This window comes from Carettochelys insculpta, chromosome 1 (assembly GCF_033958435.1).
Source record: "Carettochelys insculpta isolate YL-2023 chromosome 1, ASM3395843v1, whole genome shotgun sequence".
In the NCBI taxonomy this organism is placed as follows: Eukaryota; Metazoa; Chordata; order Testudines; family Carettochelyidae; genus Carettochelys; species Carettochelys insculpta.
Genome location: NC_134137.1, coordinates 55,558,891 through 55,581,867, shown reverse-complemented (window position 1 = coordinate 55,581,867; position 22,977 = coordinate 55,558,891). Strand labels below are relative to the sequence as shown.

Below are 22,977 nucleotides of genomic sequence, written 5' to 3'. Positions count from 1 at the left end.
AAGATTCTGGCAGCAGTTCCAAGCAACGCAGATGAACTTCAGATATGGAGCTTCTTTAATTAATGTGCTGCATGATATGGGAAAGCTCCTCAAACATTAATTGCTGAACATTCTGTTCACATCCTACTTTGGGTAGTGTACACAGGAAATAATTAAGGGAACTCACTTCGTATAACATGCATTATAGTCTTCTTTGAATCCTTTAATAATCAGCACATTGACTTCCCTCATAGAAAAGACAAACTGTGTTAAATTATGGTGGTATTAGAAGTGATCAGCAAGGGTGAGAGAACTAAGAAATACATATGTCAGTCTAAGACTGACCAAAAGGATCAGGGAAGATAGCTCATCTTCTGAAGATCAAATTCTTTGCATACGTTAGTAATATTATCTGTGGATGAAACACCCCTTATCTAAATTTTAGTTTGAATTACAGAAAGGCTTCATTAAGGTTGAGTATTCATCAGCAAAATGTGGGAAACCTTTGGTTCGACAAGGAGCACTGTGTCTATTGCAGTGAGCTTGTGAGGCAGAAAGAATTTGCTAGCTTTCAGAAATTAGATGAATTCAGAGTTTGGTGAATAGAGGTATCTCAAGTCACAAAAAGACACTGTTAAAGTAGTGAGGAAAGAAGATGATAACAGAATCACTCAGACAAGCAAAAATAAGAAACAATAATGAGCATTTATTCAAACCTTGCATTCAGTAGGGTATAAACTGTTTAGGAAGGACAGGCAGGGGAGAAGAGGAGGAGTTGCGCTCTATGTGAGGGAGCAGTATGATTGTTGAGCACTCCAGCATAAGGAGGGAGAAAAGCCAGTTGAGTGTCTTTGGGTTAAGCTTTAGAGGTGGAAGCAATAGAGGTGATGTTGTAGTTCGTGTCTGCTATAGATGGCCAGATCAGGGAGATGAAGTAGATAAGGATTTCTTCAGACGGCTAAGAGAAGCTTCCAAATCACAGGCCCTGGTTCTCATGGGAGACTTTAATTATCCAGGCATTTGTTGGGAGACCAATACAGCAACACACAGACAATCCAGGAATTTTTTGGAGAATGTTGGGGATAACTTCCTGGTACAAGTGCTGATGGAAATGACCAGGAGCTGTGCAAAACTTGACCTGCTGCTCACAAACAGGGAAGAACTAGTAGGAGAAATAGAAGTGGGTGGCAATCTGGGCTGCAGTGATCACAAGATGGTAAATTTCAGGATCCTTACAAAAGGAAAGAAGGTGAGCAATAATATACAGACTCTTGATTTCAAAAGAGCAGACTGACTCCCTGAGAGAACTGATGGGCGGGATCCCCTGAGAAATGAAGATAAAGGGGAAAACAGTTCAGGAGAACTGGCAGTATTTTGAAGAAGTCTTGCTGAAGACACAGAAACAAGCAATCCTGCTGCACAGTAAGAAACACAAATATGGCAGACAACCGGCTTGGCTTAACAGGGAAGTCTTTGGTCAGCTTAAACTCAAAAAGGATGCATATAAGAAGTGGACACTTTGACAGATGACTAAGGAGGAGTATAAATATACGTCTGGAAAATGCTGGGCAGTAATCAGAACAGCAAAGTCACAATTAGAACTGCAGCTGGCAAGGGATGTGATGCATAACAAGAAGGGTTTCTACAGGCATGTTGACAATAAGAGGTTTATCAGGGAAGTTGTGGGGCTGTTACTGGATGAGAGAGGTAACCTAGTGACAGATGATGTAGGAAAAGCTGAAGTACTCAATCCTTTTTTTGCCTCAGTCTTCACGGACAAGGACAGCTCCCACACTGTGGTGCTAGACAATGCAGTATGGAAAGGTGGAGGACAACCCTCGGTAGCGAAGGAATGAGTTAAGAGCTACTTAGAAAAATTGGAGGTACACAAATCCATGGGTCTGGATTTAATACACCCAAGGGTACTGAGGAAATTGGCAGATGTCATTGCTGAGCCTTTGGCCATTATCTTAGAAGACTCTTGGAGATCAGCAGAGATTCTGGATGACTGGAAAAAGTCAAACTTAATGCCCACCTTTAAAAAAGGAAAGAAGGACGATTCAGAGAACTATAGACCAGTTAGCCTTACCTCAGTACCTGGGAAAATAATGGAAGGGATCCTCAAGGAATCCATTTTGGAGCACTTGGAAGAGAGGAAAGTGATCAAAAGTAGTCAACGTCAATTCACCAAGGGAAGTTGTGCCTGACCAATCTGATTGGCTTCTATGATGAGGCAAAAGTCTCTGTGGACATGGGGAAGTCAGTGAATGTGATATACCTTGACTTCATCAAAGCCTTTGATACAATGTCCCACAACATTCTTGGCCATAATTAAGGAAGTATGGATTGGATACATGGACTATAAGAGGGACAGAAAGCTGGACTGAGGGTCGGGCCCAATGGGTAGTAGTCAATGGCTCAATATCTTGACGGCAATCGGTTGCAAGCGGAGAGCTGCAAGGTTTGGTTCTGGGGCTGATGTTGTTCAATATCTTTATTAATGACCTGGATAATGGACTGGATTGCACCCTCCGCAAGTTTGCAGATAACACTAACCTAGGGGGAGAGGTAGATACGTTGGAGGGTAGAGATAGGATCCAGAGTGATCTGGATAAATTGGAGGATTGGGCCAAAAGAAATCTGATGCAGTTCAACAAGGAGAAGTGTGGAGTCCTGCACTTGGGATGGACAAATCCCAACCATTGTTATAGACTGGGGACCGACTGGCTCAGCAGCAGTGCAGCGGAAAGGGGCCTATGGATTATGGTGGATGAAAGGCTGACGAGGTAACAGGCTCCAGGAACATGGGGAAGTCAGTGGGCAGGTTCAGTGGAGGGCAATGAAAATGATTAAGAGGCTGGAGCACATGACCTATGAGGAGAGGCTGAGAGATCTGGGCTTATTTAGTTTGCAGAAGAGAAGACTGAGGGGCAATTTCACAGCAGCTTTCAACTTCCTGAAGCGGTGCTCTAAAGAAGATGGAGGGAAACTGTTCTCAGTGGCGACAGAGGGCAGAACAAGGAGTAATGCTCTGAAGGTACAGAAGGAGAGAAGTAGGTTGGATATTAGGAAAAACTACTTCACCAGGATGGTGAAGCACTGGAATGTGTTGCCTAGAGAGGTGGTGCAATCTCCATCCCTAGAGGTTTTTAAGTCCTGGCTTGACATAGTCATGGCTGGGATGACTGAGTTGAGGTTTATCCTGCTTGAAGCAGGGGGCTGGACTCGATGACCTCTTGAGGTCCTTCCCAGCTCTATGATTCTAAGAGTAGTGTCTGAATAGCAAAATTGTAAATGTATGGTCACATTGGTACAAGGGAGTTGAATGATGTGAAACCAATTACAGATAAATCTGCCTTGAGTCCCCACCCAAATGACCAATAAAATCCCTGTCAAGTAGATGTAGTTTTTAAATACGGGTTAAAAAAGAATTTTACTGGAGAACTTTGAGATACTTTAAAGTGGTCTTTGAAGTTTGGGGCTGGTCTACTGACGGATACCATGATGTACAGAAAGAGAAATTACTCACTTTGTGCAGTAATGATGGTTCTTCAAGATGTGTCCCCACTCACCACCCTGCCGGTCACTCCATTGTAGGTGTTGCTTGCCCAGCACCACAATATGGAGATTTTGCAAGCAACACTCAGTGGTGCTGTGCATGAGTGATCCTAGCACATGCTGTTAGCACCACTTGGGGATCATGCACTCAGCCCTGCTCTCTCCTCAGTTACTTCACTGATGCCCTAACTGTGTATACTGCACTGAGTAGGAGGGAGGCAGGTGGGATGTAGAACACCCATGGGGATACACATGTGAAGAGCCATTGTTACTGCATGAAGTGAATAACTTCACTTTCTTTTTTGAATGATCTCCCTGTGGGTGCTCCACGGTAGGTGACTATAGAGCAGTACCCCCTAATTGGATGGTGGGTTTTGATTTGGTGCAACTACTGTAGACAGTACTGTTTTAACTACTGCCATATCTTTGTCTGCATTAAACTGTATTGCATACTGTGTCATGAACGTGTGGTTAGAGGACTACATGGCTGCATGACATGTGTCCTGTAAGGGAACTCCCTTTAGGAAGGCTGCTGATATTGCTACTGATTTCATAGAATGTGCTCTCAGAATTGCTGGCAGGGATTTATTTCTAATAGAATAGCATTGCACTATGCATGTAGATATGTCTCAAAATATGTTGGGATGATAGGGGCAATCCTTTCAGTGATGGATAAGACTAGTCTTTGAGATTTTCTAAATGACCTTATCCTGTCTATATAGAAGGATATGGCCCTTTTGACATCCAGTGTGTGCAGTTTGGCCTCTATATGGGAAACGTGAGGCTTAGGGTAAAAGGTGTTTAGTGGAAGACTGTGTATGGTGTAGAGTCAATCAGAGAAGCTATCTTGCTCACACTTTGAGCTGATGTTATAGCCACTAGAAACAGGGTTTTAATTGTTAACGTAGCTAGAAAATACGTGGCCATTGACGTGAATGGTGGTCCCATCAAGGTATGAAGGATAAGTTCCAAGTCCCAAGCCAGAGGTACGAGGAGACACAATGTTTTGTAAGCCTTTACAAAATCTCTTTATAGTTGGACGAGTGAACACCAAGAAGCTGTAACAGCTGAAAGGTGGATTTGGAGTGAAGACAGTGATAGGTGAATATCTTTTAGGTAAAGAATTTAGTTAAGAATCATATGCAGAGGGCATTTTTTGGGTTGTATGCCCCTTTCAGAGCATCAGGATGAGAAATGGTTCCACCTGGAGAGGTAAGTTTGGGTTTTTTTCCGTTTTGAAGTAGTTTGAGTAGTCCTTTCCCTTGATGTTGTTTCAGAACTTCTTCTATGGCTCCAATTTGTAGGAGATGCTGTACTTTGAGCCACAGTAAGTTCTCATGCGAAGGGTCCCTGAAGAGGAATGGGTGAGTGGGTGGATGTTGGAGGAATAGAGAGTAGAGGGATAGTGTATCCTTGAGCAACAATGTCTAAAACCCATCCGCCCATGGTTATTAGCCTCCACTGGGGGTAAACAGGATGTAGGCAGTGGTGGAATGTTTGAGAGTTGTGCACTGGGGAGTTTGGGAGGTTCAGCAAGCCCCTGACCAAAACCTGCTGTCTGGAGGCAGGTAGCTGCACTGAGCAGTTATTTGGGAGTTTACATCTCTGATCTTTGTGATCTATTAGTATTGTATTGGTATGATTTATAGGGTTGTCTTGTGAACGATTGGTCTTTGTATCTATTATATGGAGTACACCTCCTTTTACGGAATGGAGGAGCATACACTCCCAAACTGCCAAAAACTACAAAATCTTTACCAAATATTCATAAACCTGAATTACCCACCAGGAGAAATAAAAAAAAAAAAACAAATCAGCAGGGCCCGACGAATACCCAGAGACCAGCTACTCCAAGATAGGCCCAAAAAAGCCAAGAACAGAACACCACTGGTCATCACCTAAAGCACCCAACTCAAAACATTGCAACAAATTATTAAAGATCTACAATGTATCCTTAATCAGGATGCCACACTCCAGAAGGTCGTAGGTGACAGGCCTGTTCTCTCGTACAGACAACCTCCCAACCTTATGAGGATTTTCACCAACAGCCACAGTCTATACCACAGGAACACCAGTCCTGGAACTTTTCCTTGCAACAAAGCCCACTGCCAGCTTTGTCCACATATCTTTTCTGGAGATACCATCACTGGATCTAACCAGGTTATTCACAGAATCACAGGCACATTCTTATGTTCCTCAACTAACATCATATATGCCATCATGTGCCAACAATGCCCAGATGCTTTGTATATTGGACAGACTTCAAACTCCCTTAGACAAAGAGTTAATGGGCACAAAACAGACATAAAAACACTCCTGATCCACAAACTGGTCAGCCAACATTTTAATGGAGAGGGCCATTCTGCTAATGACTTACGAGTCTGTGTGTTACTGAAGAGAAATTTTCACAACACTCTTGAAAGAGAGGCTGCCGAACTCTCTTTTATATTCAAATTTGACACATTAACATGTGGTTTGAACCAGGATGGAAATTTTCAGGGTCACTGTAGGGGCTCGTTTGCATACTTGGCTTAATCTAATTCTTGACTTCCCCCCTCTCCCCTTCTGTCCCTCTACTCTCTGATTTGCTCACCTTGATAATTTTTTTTCTGATTTGTCCACCTTGATTACTGTTTTTGGTTCTCTGTGCCTTAAATATTGAGTCTGTTCTGGTATGGCTATGGTGTGAAGAAGTGGGTCTCTCCCACGAAAGCACATCACCTAATAAATTATTTTGTTAGTCTTTAAAGTGCTACTTGACTGCTTTTTTTGTTTTGATAGTATATAGACTAGCACGGCTTTCTCTCTGTTACTCTGCAAAGTGCATAAAGTGTGTCCTTGCTGGAACATAAGAACTCATCTGTGTTTATTGCAAAGAGCTTGAGTTTTTTCAAATGGTAAATCTTCCACGTGAGCTTGAAGTTTTTTTTTTTTTTTAAATATATGGAGTTACACCTATCTCATAGAACTGTAAGGGATCTTCAAAGGTCATTGAGTCCAGTCTTCTGCACTCACAGCAGGACCTATCACCATCCCTGTCAGTTTAAATGGCCTCCTCCAGGACTGAACTAACAAGCCTGGGCCAATGTTCAAACCACTGAGCTATCCCTCCCCCAGGAGGCTGTTCTTTTGGAACACCTGCTGCATGCAGCCATGAGGATCTTCTTGATAACAATGGCTATGGGAATGGCTGGCTTTGGCTGCTGTACCAGATGAGTCTAATGCCATGTTCAGTGCTGTTTTTGCTGCAGTATGTCCTTCCTGAACTATAGACTTGGGGGTAGGTCTCTTGTCTTCAGGAAGATGAGGAATTAATTGAGAAAATTTAGAGTAATTGTTGAAATCACGACTGGCAAAAGGCACTAAATAGTTAGCTATGTGCAATTGGATTGTAGAAGATGAATAGAAGATGAAGACATATAAATAGTTCAGGCTCTTATACTCCTTATCTTAAGAGGCACTTTTGTACCGTGGCGATTTTGCTCTCTGGTTGGCAGCATCTACCCACTAGAGAATTTTGGTTGGGGGTTTAAGAATAGAAAGCTCATACCCTCTGTCCGGACAAAATATTTTCTCTTAGCTTGTTTATTGGTGGGTGTACAGATGGCAGGGTTTTGCCACGCTTCATCTGCTGCCTCCATTGTAGCCTCATCAAGTAGTAAGGCTACTCGGGCTGTTGCAGGTGCTTTTAAATTTTTTAGAAGCTTATGTTGCTTCTCTGGTATTTTTGTTAAGGTGATCTCCTGGCTGACTGCCACATTTCTAAACAGATCTTGGAATTGTTTCAAGTTGTCAAGAGAAAAACAGTACATGGGTGAGACTGCTTCTCTGTGAGACTGCGCAGCTTGAGCCGTTGCCAAGTCAGAAGGAAGGTGTGACTCGAGATCATCCAGCAGGTGGGTATCATGCATTTCTGTCTTTTCCCTTGTGTGAGGAGACAGACAAGGTAGGAGATGGCTGGTGCTGTGGCACAGCAGAGGGTGTTCTTGAGTGATCCCTAATGGGACTTCTGTAGCAACAGGCAATCAGTGTGATCAAGGTCTAGAGTAATAAGGCTTGTGTGGATAGTGATGATGATCTGAATAATACTGTGATGCATGAGCTGCACTCAGGGATGAGTGTTGTGATGAAAAGGCACTTCTACAGTCATAATATCCATTAGCCCTAGATGAGTGTGGAGATGTGAGAGCTTCTGGAATTTGACTAACCACTCTGGGTGACTGGTAATACCTTGGTGCCCTGTAATAAGGATGATAGCCACTAGCACTACCTCTGCGGTGATAGGATGGACTGGGGAATGGTGCATGGTTCCCCACTATTGGTGATCTTATTAACAAGTGTGGGCTATGGTTCCCTGAAGGAACTCTGTTAGTTTTAGCCCTGGCTTTATACAGTGCCACCGATGAGATCTGAGATAAGTGCTGCATCAGGGTTTGGTGTCACTCCCCCAGTGTCAGGAGAGAGCATGGCACTGCCTGTTCCTCTGGCACTGGCAATGGCTCTCTTTCAACTGGTGCTAGTTGTGCACTTGGCACAGGAGCCACAACAGAGGGCATCTTTTTGCACACAAGATCTGACGGGAAACTGTTTAATCTTGCAAGGCTGAAAGCTAAATCTAAGGTGCGGGAAGCCCTCATCAGAGACATGCTGTTCGCAGATGATGCTGTTGTCATGTCACACACAGAAAACCAGCTTCAGAAGCTGCTGGATCGGTTCTCCAACACGTGCAAGGACTTTGGGCTCTCCATCAGCCTAAAGAAGACAAATGCACTTGCGCAGGACGTTGCTGTTTCTCCATCAATCAGCATTGACAACTATACGTTAGAGGTCATCCACAAGTTCGTTTACCTCAGGTCCACCACCACTGACACCCTGTCCTTGGAGACTGAGCTAAATAGGAGGATTGGTAATGCAGCCACAACTCTGTCCAGACTCAGCGAGAGAGTGTGGAATAACAACAAGCTGTACACTCACACCAAAATGCAAGTCTACAGAGCCTGCATCCTCAGCACCCTCCTTTACGGCAGCAAGACTTGGACCCTGTACACCCGCCAGGAAAAGAGGCTGAACGTCTTCCACTTGCGCTGCCTCAGGCGCATCCTTGGAATATCGTGGAAGGACAGAGTGTCCAACACTACCATCCTTGAGCAAGCTGGAATCCCAACTATGCACACCCTCCTCAGGCAGCGGCGGCTCCGCTGGCTTGGCCACGTCCACAGGATGAACGATGGAAGGATCCCAAAAGACATCCTGTATGGCGAGCTAGCCTCTGTCAAAAGACCTCCTGGATGCCCCCAGCTGCGCTACAAAAATGTTTGCAAGAGAGACCTCAGGGAAGTGGACATCAAGGAAGACAGCTGGGAGGAGCTGGCAGACGATCACAGCAGATGGAGGCAGGAACTATACAAGGGCCTTCAGAAGGGTGAGTTGAGGATCAGACAGCTAGCAAAGGAGAAGCGAGCCCACAGAAAGCACAGCAAGGACCTGCCAGACACCCATTAGGTATGCAACAGATGCAGCAAAGACTGTCACTCTCGTGTGGGTCTTCACAGTCACAGCCGATGCTGCAAATGAGGATGCCAAACGGAACTACGAAGGGCGCGATCCATAGTCTACGTAGACTGAAGATGCTACTATTACTACTACTACAGGAGCCACAGCTTGGTCTGCCAGTGTTGACCACATAACACCTTCTGGCATTGCCAGTGCTGTGGGGGTTGAAGCTGCTTTACTCAAAGTGTGGCTTTTGAGCTTACAGCAGGCTTGGGCTTCTGTATGCCCGATGTGCCTGGTTCATCTCCCTTGCTCGGTCCATCTCCCATGCTCACCCTGGTCAGGCAGTATGATGGGGAAGGCTCACTCTTTGCCTCAATCCCCAGTGAGGACGCAATGGGGTCTCTGGCAGAACGGACATTATTGGTTTTAAACTGCAGGTCTGGCATCAGGTCAAGAGCTTTGTCAAAAAGGAGCACTTTCAGTTGCAGCTCTCTGTCTTTCCTAACTCTCGCAGTGAGGCTCTTGCATTTCTGAGGAATGTGAACCTCTCAAGGCAACATATGTATTGTATAAGTGCCCATCTGAGGCAGGCATAGGATCGTAGCACTTACAGCACTTTTTAAACCCCAGTGTTGCCAACATGTCATGTAGGGAACAGGTGTGGCTGCTCCCTGACACAGAAGGGGGTGAATCCCTCCCTACATCCTGGGGAATGGAATTTAGTCCGGGTCCCTTACCTGCCTGGAAGGCAAGGGGGAGGGGCCACCAGTAGAAAAATCACAGCCTAGAGGTCAGTAGAGGCCTAGCCACCAGACAGGCCAGACTGAAGCCTTGGGCTCTCTAGCTGGGAGGAGAATCCTTTGCTCTTGGAGGCTGAGGAATGGCCTGGACCATCAGGACCCCTGCCAGATGACCCCAAGGAGGATGAGCTCCCCATTGTGGCCAAGGCACTGCAGCTCCCAGAGCAGCCCAAATAGCATTTGACCAGCAGACTGAGGATTGGCCCAGACCACTGGGCCCCCTGCCGGATGACCTGGAGGAGAAGGAACCACTCACTGTGGTACCTTGCCCAACCTAGAGAAGCTGACCAGCAGTACACCAGGTATGAGGAGACAGGGAGAAATGGAAGTGGCCCAGGGGTAACAGTGGTCAGCATGTTTCAGTGTGGAGCCCCCAGACCCTGGCAGCAGACCACATCTACCAACATGGCCCAGGGCCAGGATGCAGTGGAGTGGGTGGGCCTGCATCCCCCCCGTCACCCCTAACCTGTGAGTGGTAGTCTCCCCTCTCTCACTGGTTCACGCACATGCCTGGATGGCCTTGCTCTCTCTGCTTGTAAGAGCCTGGGCCTGTGGTGCATATTAACTGTTTGTTTGTTGCCCCAGCCTGTACCAGGGCCTGGACCTTCATCTACTGTCTGTTTTCCACCTGCCTTATGCCAGGCCTCAGGAATAGATCTGTGACTTTGTAGTGACTGGTAGCTAGTTGCCACACCCTGCACCCGGGCTTGGGTGTTTGACTTTGGTCCTAGATTAACTGTGGTGCCTGCCCAAGGAACCAGGCGTTGGCCCATTGAGGCCTGAACACAGGACTGAGCCACAGGACTAAACCATGTAGGGAGCAGGTGTGGCTGCTCCCTGAGGCAACTTGCTTACACTCAATAGGTTTCTTATTGTCATCTTTTTCTTTTTTATTTTTTTAAGTAAAGGGTCACATCAGCGAACTACGTGCAGTAAATGTTGAAACTGGCAAGTGAAGAAAGTAAGTTCTTTCTTCTTTTCTCTGTCTTTTTTTTCTTTTTTTTTGTTTGTTTGTAAGTATGTAACACAGATTTGATTTCTAAAATCAAAGAACTACGGACTACAGACTATATTTTTCTAACAGGTCTGAGAAGAGAACCAAACTCCATCCGTGGCTGAGGCTGGCTACAAAGGAGCTGAGGAGAGAGCAGGGATGCACTTGTGATCCCCAATGCTGTGAAGAGTGCATGGTGGGATCACACATGTGACCCCACTGAGTGCTGCTTGCAAAATCTCCATGTTGTGGTGCTGGGCAAGCCCAACACTTACCATGTAGCACCCACGGAAACAGCACTCAAAGAACACCACTGTAATTTCTAAACCACTTCAGACATAATCATGTCCTCCATATCTGAATGTGTTGGTGATATCTGTACACATAAATGAGTGGAAGTACCAAAACTGATTAATAAAGCACAGCAGTGTTTCTCAAACCAAAGTACCAGTTAGTATGCAAGGACTATCCAGACGTCTGCTGGCTTCTCTGATCAACTCCTCCTCATCCCTCCCAGTGCCTCCTACATGATTGGGAATATCTGCTCTATGGTATGTAGCAGGCACTGGGAGGGAGAGTGAGCAGTCGGGACAGGATATGCTTGGGAGAGAAAGAAGGGTGGAGCAGGGCAGGAAGAGACAGGGCTGGGGTGTAACCTTAGAAGAAGAGGTGGGATGGGGGGTGAGGTCTGTGACTGAACAGTGGGAGAGCTTTGGGGTCTGCAAAATTTTTAAATCAAAATGGGGGTCTGTTTGAGAATCACTGGTGCACAGTAATTTAACGAGACGATGATTTGAAAAGGGGCTTTGGAGTGTGTGTCAAAGTGGTTAAAAACAGATGTGATTTATAAAAGCATAAGGAGGAAATTAATAAGGAAAGATGGTTTTGTGGTCAATGCACCGAACTAGGAATCAGGAGATCTGTCCATTTCCCAGTTCTACAACAGACCTTGTGTAGGACAGGGCAAGACATTTGCACTCTGTATTGCAGTTTTCCAACTGTATCATGATACCACTTCAATAGCTCACAGAATCCTCTCAATCTCTTCTGTTGAAGCTAGCCTTAATTTGTACATATATTTCACTATGCATTGAATCAGAGAGACTGAGAGAATAACTCTAGAACCAATTAGTAATGGCACCTACCTGTGAAAGGAGACACCCAAGTCCCAGTCCATGCTGTAGTCAATATTTAATTATTTATACAAAGAAAATCTTTCCTGTTGAGGTTTTTCTGAGACCTATTTCAGAATGTCTTCCTATAGCCTAGTAATTAAGGCATTTGCTTACAAGATAGAAGAAGTGGGTTCTAATCCCTTCTTCATATCTGTCAGAATTGGTATTTGATCCTGTGACTCCTGAAAAATTGTGCTAATCACTGAACTACTAGACAAATGGGTATACAGAATAACCACCATATTTTCCTTCTCCAGTGTTTTGGTGAATGGTATCTACATCTCCTTATAAATCAACCCTGCCCCCAGAAATTTTTTGAGTCAAAAATATTTGATTAATTTGTTTTCGATTGTGAAAATGTTGCTCAGACTTTTTTGGCCAATAACTTATTGATGTGAAAAAACCACCCAGCTCTAGTCAGTGAATGAACAATTAAGTGTTAAACCTGGTTTTAGACACAGAGCTGGTCTTAGGGGCTGGCAAGGTAGCCCTAGATGACCCCCTGGCACTTTGAAGGGGCCACCAAAAAACTGGTTTGGCATGTTGGGCTCAGCTGCTGTCTCAGGAGCCAGCTTTCCCCCACACTCCTGAGCAGGTGCTCCGCTCCTGGGTTGGCCCTCGCCATGATGCCTGTGCTCCCAGGTGGCCCTGCCATGCTGCATGCTCCAGGATTGGGCCAGCTACTGGGAGTGGAGCTGAGGTGGAGCACTGGGTTCAGAGTTATTATGGGGGCCGCCATTTTCAAGGGGCTGCTGAAATTTGCCTGGGATTGCCAATTGGCTAAGACCAGACCTGTTTAGATACATCAGTTTCTTCAGCTCTCTGAATTGAGGAACATATTAATGAGGACTATCTCAATCATCAAAATGAAAACCAAATCAAGTGGTATGTCAACACTGGTATAAAAAGATGATATGCTTGGTGGAGTTATTTTATGCTCATTTAGAACTTGTTGGTGTGGGATGCATGAGAAAGTTTTCCCGATGGTGAGATTCATTTATTTATATATTATTTTACAAGCTGTGCTGCTGGAAAAATAATACTGAACAACACTGGGTAAATATTTTGTACAGCATACAGAAAGCTGCATTTTTTTTACGTTTTAAATCACTCCTGTTGTTAATGTATAGAAAACAGGAAGAGGAAGTGGGGTTGCCACTACTACTGTTTAATAATGACAACTGCAAAAAAATTCTTATTTTACTAAGGCTTTAACTAAACGACAAGGTTTTCTTGCCATAAACTGAGGGATCAAGCATCAACATGCTCTGATGATTTTTATTTTGTTGATTTTTAGTTGTTGACATTAGTTTTGTTGACAAAATTTTGTAGTGTAGACATACCTAATAAGGAATGGATAACTATGGAAGTTATTTCTCATTTTGCCTACCTCATCTGTTACTATATTTCAGTACAAAGAACTAAAGAGAAAAGATGCAGTAATCTAATCATAGACAATCCAAGTGACATCTGTAGTAGACAGAATACTGTTGTTATTCTGCTGTCTCGTTGCTGTTACTGAGAATGACGAAGTAGTGAAATTACATTTTCCCATTATTATTTCCAGACATACTCTGGCAATGGTTTGTTGACTCTAATAAAGCTTCAGAGAAAGCTGTCAGCAGAGGAAGTGGCAGAAGCAGAGCAAGGAGCAACCTTCATAACAATAAATGCAACTAAAGCCTCAGTGAAAGGTTGTGCATTTTCTGATAAAATTTCATGTGAATGTTTCAGAACCAATCATAAAACTGCAGCTGAAGTCCAGAAGGATAAATGTATTCTATCAAATCATGATACTCAATATTTTGACAAACATATACATATAAGGGATTAAAGAGTTAGAAGCCTTACCTGCTATAGTATTGAGGAACATCAAGTATTCAAAGTTAGAAATCTCCCGTCGCTGCCAGCGCTGAGTCATGTTGGATGACTTATAAAGCTGTCTGGGAGTGGCTAGAGATATTCTCCTAGGAATTAAATTGAAAGAATGTTTATTTTAAGAGCCTCATTAAAACTTAAAATGCAGAGCAAACTTCTTAGAATGATTTACTTGACAGTCTCTCAAAGACTTTTTATTTAATGAAGTCAACAAAACACTACCACTCTGACTATTCAGTGCATAAAAATCTTTATTTATTTTAGCAATGCTATAGCATGCCTGCCCCGCCTTCAATCCCAATAAGCTCCAAGAACACCACAGACTTTGTTATACTTACTAGAAGTGGGGCAAGTTTTGTTTAGGAAAGAAAAGGACTAGAGAAGGAGGCAGGAATTATTTCCTTTTAGTTGTTGGAGTTAACTGAATTCAAATATAGAAGTGGTGTTGGCTTGCAAAGCATGAGAACTGAACTTAATGGCAAGAATGTTGTTAATAAATAATAATTATAAGTTAAATAACAAAAATATGCTTATGCTGTGGTAGCACCCACAGTCCAATTCCAGAGCAGGGTCCAATTATACAACAGAATATAATACACACAAATCTTCTAGAACTGGAAGGGACCTTGAGAGGTCATCTACTCCAGTCCCCTGCCCTCTTGGCAGGGCCAAGCACCATCCCTGACATTTATTTGCCCCAGTCCCTAAATGGCCTCCTCAAGGATTGACCTCACAACCCTGGCTTTTAGCAGGCCAATACTCAAACCACCAAGCTATCCCTCCCCTGCAATGTATGCAGTTAGACACAATCACCAACCTAAACAGAGTTACCAGAGTAGACATTTTAGCTTCAATACACAGCCATAATAACCTCCATACTTAGGACTTCCAGACTTTATTACAGAGATTCCTATCTAGTAAGGAAGTGAGACCTCTTAAAGCACTGTTGATATGCCTATAGTTGGAACTTGGGTGTGGTTCCCATCTTGAGGAGACACAATGCTAGCTCACATTGCCAAAAAACTTCAGTGTGGCGATGGTAGCAAAGGCAGCAGCTTGGACTAGCACCCAAGTACATATGTGGGGAATATGGACAGATTTGTACTCAGAGCTGCTATTCCCTTCTGCTGTTGCCTGTGCTGCTGAATCTATACTATTTTTAGTGCACTAGTCCAATGTCTGCTAGTGCAAATATGTCTCCTCAAGCTGGGAATCACACCCCAGCTCCAAGTAGAGACATACCATAAATGGTATAAAACAGCAGCCTATCTGCTTAGTACGACATTCAGGTTGCCACCATTAACAGTCTAGTCTGAAATCTCTGTCCCTCTGCAGGATTAATCCAAGCTGTGTAAATGACTGCATTGTGCTTCATGATCATGAACAGCCATAACACCTACATTTCAATGGAAAAATAAAATTGTTGTCTAATAAGGGGAGATTTGAGAGTGCAGGAAACAGAACTTTCACAGCACCTTGACCTAGTCTGTGGAACTTACTCTGACAAAAGAGAGTCTGTTTACCTCACCACTTTCAAAATTAATTCAATACTCCTTTTTTGACTTAGTTTGTCCTGAATAAGTGCTTTCACACACAGATACGTTCTCTCTCACATGCACACAGACACAAATAAATCCTATAAACTAAGCAAGCTGTGACTCCTACAGGCTACAAATGAAGAATGAGATTATTATTTCTTTTCTTTAATACTTTGAACATTCTCAGGTATTACAGTTCTAAGGCCCATATTAATACCTAGGCAGATAGAAATATTGTGTACATGCATTTTATATGTGAAAAATATAATTATGTATTTTCCAACCTCTAAAATGAAGATACTTGCAATTTGACAAAATATACCTTTTAAAAATACAGTATGATCACATTTAAGCTACACCTCAACCTTAGCTACATTGGCCCCTGGTTTTATGTGTGTTTGTATACATTTAAACTTAAGAGCCATGTCTACACATGCCGGCTACTTCGAAGTAGGTGCGCCGACTTCAAAATAGCGCCCGTCACGGCTACACGAGGCAGGCACTATTTCAAAGTTGACATCGACGTAAGGCGGCGAGACGTCGAAGTCACTATCCCCATCAGGAGATGGGAATAGCGCCCTACTTCGATGTTCAGCGTCGAAGTAGGGAACGTGTAGCCGTTGCGCGTCCCGCAACATCGAAATAGTGGGGTCCACCATGGCGGCCATCAGCTGAGGGGTTGAGAGACGCTCTCTCCAGCCCCTGGGCTCGATGGTCGCCGCGTCCAGCGGCCCCTTAAAGGTCCCCACCCCCTGCCTTCCTGTGCAGGAAGCTGAGAGAGCGTGCAGGCGGCAGCCCAGCCACGCGGCCAGCCTGCACTTCTCTGAGCAGCCACACCAACTCCCCACCGCTGCGATGGCCGCCCCCACAGCCCCCTAAGTGCCCCCAGGGCACCCCCCCAAGGGGAGCCAGGGCTCCCAGACCGGCAGCCAGGCTGGGAAGTGGCAGCGGGGCCCCTCCTGGACGGAGGCCGAGCTTCAGGACCTGCTGGGGCTCTGGAGTGAGGAGGAGGTGCTCCAGGTAATGGGGAGCAAGAGGCGGAACGCGGATGCGTTCGCTCGGGTGGCCGAGGGCCTGGCTGCCCGGGGTCACCCTGCCCACACTCCTGACCACATCAGGAGTAAGGTGAAGGAGCTGGGGCAGGGTTACACCCGGGCCCGGGATGTGGCTGGCTGATCTGGGGCCGCCCCCATCACTTGCCCCTTTTACAGGGAGCTCAGGGCCATCCTGGGCCCCGGCAAACCTCCTCCCCTCCGGCCACTCTTGATACCTCGGCCGATGACCCCAGCAGGCCCTGGAGGCGGAGTCTACCCTGGAGGCAAGCCCCACACCCCAGGGGCCCCCCCAGGAGCCCACACCTGGGGCACCGGAGGAGGAGGAGGAGGAGGGGGAGTCCTCCTCCAGCGACGTGGGGCTCCAGATCCACATCCCATCCCGGAGCTCCAGCAGGGTGTCCGCCCACCGGGTGTCCCCTGACTGTGGGAGTAGACCATCAGGTATGTACCCCCCCGGCGCACACCCCCGGGGTTGAGGGGCAAGGGTAACAGATATGACCAGGGCCCTCCACATGCCCAGATGACCATGGCCCCAAGGACAGCAGTGGCATGTCCCTCAGAAGGGTGCATCAGCCCCTGCCCCCCCAGCACAACAGTGCCATGCCCCATCCCTGGGGATGGGGGGAGCGGAACCTAGGGTCCCCCGGGGGGAGGGGGTGGGACACCCATCAGCAGCAGCAGCAGCATCTTCCGGGGACGGAGATGGGGAACCAGCAGCAGAGGGCTGGGGGGACAAGGGCCACAGCTCGGGGCCCACACTAACGGCTGTCTCCACTCTTTTTCCCCCCGTGTTCCGCAGCTGCACCATCGGAAGGATCGGAGAGCACCGATGAGGTGTCAGTGGTCCCGGAGAGCCCACCGAGGCCATCGCTTCAGGCCAGCCCCTCGGCGGAGCACCAACTGGCCCCAGGGCAGGGACGACGGCAGAGCCAGCACCATCTGAAGATGGCAATGGACCCCCAGCTGCTGGCCATCCTTCATCAGCAGCTGGAGGTCTCTGAGCAGCGCCTGCAGGTGGAGGAGCGGTGCCTCCAACTACAGGAGCAGGTGCTGGCCTGGTGCCAGGAGGCATGGGGGGCCTTCATGCGCACATTTGAGCGCATCGCAGACTACCTGGCCCCCCATGCCGTGCCGGCCACCACTCTGCCCGCCCTGCCTCCTCCACCTGCCGCTCCACCCGCTGCTCCACCAGCTGCTCCACCCGCCATCGCACCGCCATCTGCCACCGAGGGCCCTTCTGCCGAGGGGGACCTGGGGCCAGCTGACACCCGCCGGCCTTATCTCCCGGTCCGCCCAGGCCCCAGCCAGCCCCGGCGTGGGCTGCGGCCGAGGCGCGGCTTGCGGCTGCCCACCCCCAGCGCTGGACATTAGGGGGTGTGGGGCCCAGGACGTGACCCCCCCCTTTGTATATATCCCCTTCACCTATCTTTTGTAAATAGTTTGTATTAGACCCCTGTTCTGTTATGTTATGATGATACCTGCCCCCCATGTAAATAGTTCTCCCCTTCCTTGTCTTCCCCTTTTTTTTCCTTTCATCTTATAATACGTATATATATAATATTTATTTTGGCTGTACATAGTTATGATATAATAATAAGAGTTCAACATATATATTCTGGTTTCACGAAAAACATGTCTGTTTTTATTTACAAGAAAAGTGCGGGGGGGTGCTCTTGTGTGCTCTGTGGCGTGGGCGTAGGGGCAGGGAGTGTTGTGGAGGATGGGGGGGTGGAGTGGGGGGCCTGCCAGCATTCACCCCGCGGCCTCATCGAACTGGGCCCGCAGGGCCTCCTGGACCCGGGTCCCTTCGGGTTCCACCTGGCGACTGGGGGCAGTGGGTGGCTGCACCTTGGCCCTGCCAGCCTCCACAGCCCAGCCCTGAAAGAAGGCCTCCACCTTGCTCTCGAATAGGTTGTGAAGGGCGCTGCATGCGCCCACAATCTGGGGGATGTTGGTGGGGCCCGCATTAAGGTGGGTGAGGAGACACCTCCAGCGCCCCTTGAGGCGGCCAAATGTGCGCTCCACCACCTGGCGCGTGTGGTTCAGGTGCATGTTGAAGCGCTCCTGGCTGGCTGACAGATGGCCCATGTAAGGGTGCATGAGCCAGGGCCGGAGGGGGTATGCCGCGTCTGCAATGACGCAGAGGGGCATGGTGGTGTTCCCCACAGGGATCTCCTGCTGGGGGATGTAGGTCCCCGCCTCCAGCCAGTGGCACAGGCCCAAATTCCGGAATACCCGGGCGTCGTGGGTGCTGCCAGGCCAGCCCACATATATGTCCAGGAAGCGGCCCCGGCTGTCCACCAAGGCCTGGAGGACTACTGAGTGGTAGCCCTTCCTGTTTAGGTAGCGTCCTCCACTGTGCTCCAGGGCACAGATGGGGATGTGGGTCCCATCCAGAGCCCCGAAACAATTGGGGAAGCCCAGGGTGGCAAAGCCCGCGATGGTGGCATCCGGGTCCCCAAGCCTCACGAGCCTGTGGAGGAGCAGGGCGTTGACGGCGCAGATGACCTGCAGGGGAAGCACATGGGAGAGCACCAGTGAGGGGTGTGCAGGGTGTGTGTGGCCCTCCCCTCCCCTCCCCTGCCAGGGCTGCATCCCCCTCCCCCTGTGGGTCCTCTTACCTCCATGAGGACAGCCCCGACAGTGGCCTTGCCGACGCCAAACTGCTGGCCCACGGATCGGTAGCTGTCTGGAGTGGCCAGCTTCCAGACAGCAATGCCAACCCGTTTCTCCACACTGAGGGCACGCCGCATGAAGGTGTTCTGGAGCCTCAGTGCGGGCTGAGCCACTGGCACAGCTCCAGAAATGTCTGCCGGCTCATGTGAAAGGTCTGGAGCCAGCGGTCGTCATCCCACTCTCCGAGCACCAGCCGCTCCCACCAGTCGGTGCTCATGGGGTAGCTCCACAGCCAATGGCATGTGAGGTGGGGGGTGGGCGGGGTGCTGCAGGGTTGGGGGTTGCTTCCTCCTCCCCTGCGGGCAGCTCCTCCTCTGTGGCTAGGATGTGATCAGCTGCCTCCTGCATGGCATGGAGCAGGGCGAGCACTGCTCCTACTGGGGCGGTTGGGTGGACCTCTGGCTGCTGCTGCTGCTGGGGGTCCATGACTGCGTCACTCGAGGTGTGCATGCCCATGGCTCTGCAGACCGCGTGCTGTGCAGGCTGCATGTGTCTGGGAGGGGCCCTTTAAGGGAGCAGCTAGCTGTTGCCCCGGAAGCGCTAGTCCGCCCTGTGACCCTGTCTGCAGCTGTTCCTGGCACCCTTATTTCGATGTGTGCTACTTTGGTGTGTAGACGTTCCCTCACAGTGCCTACTTCGAGGTGGTGCTGCCCAACGTCGACATTGAATGTCGACGGCACCAGCCCTGGAGGACGTGTAGACGTTATTCATCGAAATAGGCTATTTCGATATAGTGTTCATGTGTAGACGTAGCCAAGGACTCTTATGTTACAATTTGTGATATATTTTGGGCATAGATTCGTACGTGGATTCTTGTGTCAAAAACTAAGGCTATGTCCACACTATGATATCAATTCAAATTTATTAAAACTGATTTTATAATGCTGGGTTTCATAAATTCAAATTTGAGTATCCTCACCTTCCACAGGTTCCCCACAAATTCAACTTATTGTTGCCATACTCAATCACCAAACACTGATTGTTGCAGCGGCACATTGTGGGACCCTATCCCACAGTTTTCACAGCCCCATAGTACTCTGGGTGTTTTCACAGGTGCAGCATTGGAAAAAAATGCCCCACAAGTAGTTGTGGGTATGTGATGTCATCTTCCCACATTGAATTGCCCTCATTTCCCGCCCACAGAAAGCCAACAGCCATTCTTCCAGGAGGAAGGAAGGAAAATTCGGGCATGGCATCAGCAAAAATCACCAAGTTAACTGAAACCTCTTGTCTCTATAAGTGAATTGTTTTTTTATGACTTGGGGAAGGGATAGCTTAGTGATTTGAGCATTGGACTCCTAAACCTTGGGTTGTGAGCTCAGTCCTTGAGGTGGCCATGTATGAATCCAGGGCAAATAGATTAAAAATAAAATCTGTCTGGGATGGTGACAGATCCTGCTGTGTAGGAGACTAGACTCAATGACCTCTCAAGGTTCCTTCCAGTCCTATGACACAGATATATCTCTGTATAAAATTGCAATGCAATTATCAAAGATTTTACAAAATGCAGCAGGTCTCTGCAATGGGCAGCAAGGTGTCTGAACTCTACTCAAATGGCCCTCTACCCACTGTTTACTGTGTTTTCGGGGGGGGCAAAGTATGAAGAAAGAGAATAGGGAAGATTAGTAAAGAGATTTTATAATTGAAATATCAAAGATTTTGCAAATAGCAGAGAGTGTCTGAAATGGGCAGCAAGCCCCCAAAAATATTTTTGGTGAGGAGGTCTGTGGCTGCAGAGCCAGTTGAAATATTCCCCTGCTCCTGAAAATCTTAGCCACCGGGGGAGACTTCCCCCTGACAGAAGCAAGCCGCCGAATATATATTTAGGGTGGTGGGGAAGCTCTGTAGTTGCAGAGCCAGTTGAAGAGGAAACCAGATTTTACAGTCTATAATTGTTTTTTCATGACTGTGAATTTGATAGGGCTCTATATATAGTGGATCTAATTTACAAAGCAAGAATGAGCACTTGTATGCTTAATTTGAACACATGATTACTCTGACTGGTGGGTAGAAATTACCAGTGTCTTGTGAAAAATGGTGGTGCTTACACATACAAATTGGACAGGAAAATGCCTGTGCACAGGGCTGCCAATGTGGGAGGGCAAAGGGGGCTCCCAACCATTGATGCCACCATCTTGGCAGTTGCCAGAGCCCCTGGCCCTTTAAATGACCATTGTAACCCAGCCGCACTCAGACTTTAGCATCCTGTGCCCCCGGCATCATTGAATGGCAGGCTGGGAGAAGCTAGCCCCCAACCCTATCCCTTCCACCTGAGGTTCCACACTCTCTGGGGGCCCAGAGCTGGCTCCTCCCCAGGGTCCATCAAAGAGTCTCATCAGCTGTGCCTGTGCATCCCCCTGTTACCAGTTTTATATTTGGATTTCTCTACAAAATAAAGGGAATCCAATGGCACAGGAAATCTGACACATACACAGCATAGAACTCATGTTGTTTTACACGTGATTTCCATTGTCGTGTGTTCCCGCATGCAGACTTCTTAAAAATGTGAAGAATTTAGTTAACTTATATTATTACTATATATTATTTAGTAACATATTAAGTTATACATAGATTAATAATTTGTTTGTAAAGTGTGTATGCTCTTAAAGACAGGGACCCATGCCTTATGGTTGTACAACCCCTAAAAGGCTGTGGGTACTATCAGACTCAAATAAAGAAATGCATGCATTAAATAAATAAATAAATAAATGAGTACTATTACAGGTTGAACCTCTTTAGTCCAGCACTCTCAGGACTTGACTGGTGCTGAATCACAGGAAGCAAATATTCTCTAGCAGTATTATCAAAACTCACTGGATTCTTGGAAGACATTTAGGTATAAATTAGCACTGAAGAATAATACAGAACACTGAGAGCCAGGACCAGTGTCTGTAAACAAACTTTATGGGATCACGAAAAACTTGGCTAAACCCATGATAAATTACCATAAGGGTAGCTAAAATCATGCTGTACCATGGATATTGCTGAATCAGAGAGTGCCAGACTAAAGAGATTCAACCTACTACTATTACTACTAAAGATGAGTACAATCTACTAATTTATTTTAGATTTGACCCAAATTCCCCAAGGGGATCTCAGAAATCTGCAAAATGTCTCTAAGAGCAACATTTTGCTTTTGATTTAACTGAAACATATAGGAACGCAAATGTACCCAATCGAATATATATCTGAGGAGTTTCAAAGAGTGTAAGTTATTTCAGCAGGGATCAAAATAAATTATGCATGATAAATTGGTCCCATACCTATTTGTTTCAGGTAGCTCAGGAAGAACCCTACTGCTGTATGTTTTGCTAATCCTCCCATTGTTGATCAATCTACACCTCTTTTTGGAAATGCCATCACAAATGTGGAGATGTTTTTATGGATCTGCTATCCTGGCCTTCTCAAAGATAGTGTTTTCAGCAGATCAAGATCTCAATGTGCTGAGTGCAGGCATACTGCAGATGTACAGTTAGCTATCCCAACTTTTAAAGCAGCAGTGTCCTTGATAGGTTTACTAAATATACCTATGACACTTTGTAAAAGAATCAGTGTGGTGGAAGCTCTTTTATTCCATTCATTTTCCCCTTAATTATCACCAAAGCTGTCTGCTACAAAGTCTCCAGAAGTACCTCACTGAAAAGACAACACCTGGGAAGAAAAAGCTTGGAGATGTCACAGCCACTTTCTGAATAAGGAATAACCAACAATCACTTTTAATCAAAGCTGTGAACAGCTCTTTATGCTAAGATGATGTCCTATCTGATTTTCTCCACCTCTCCTTTCACCAAATGCAATGTCTACAACTAGCTTGACTGAGGTTTGGAA

General features: G+C 46.8%; 1 protein-coding gene across 8 annotated transcripts in view; it reads right to left on the bottom strand.

Annotated features, from left to right (window-relative positions):
• Positions 1-22,977, bottom strand: part of NBEA (neurobeachin) — a 776,083-nt gene that overhangs the window by 140,259 nt on the left and 612,847 nt on the right. For all 8 annotated transcript variants that reach the window (XM_074986506.1, XM_074986516.1, XM_074986543.1 and 5 more), the window contains one exon: positions 13,854-13,969. In XM_074986506.1, the coding sequence (XP_074842607.1) occupies positions 13,854-13,969 (116 nt within the window). The remainder of the gene's footprint in view (positions 1-13,853; positions 13,970-22,977) is intronic.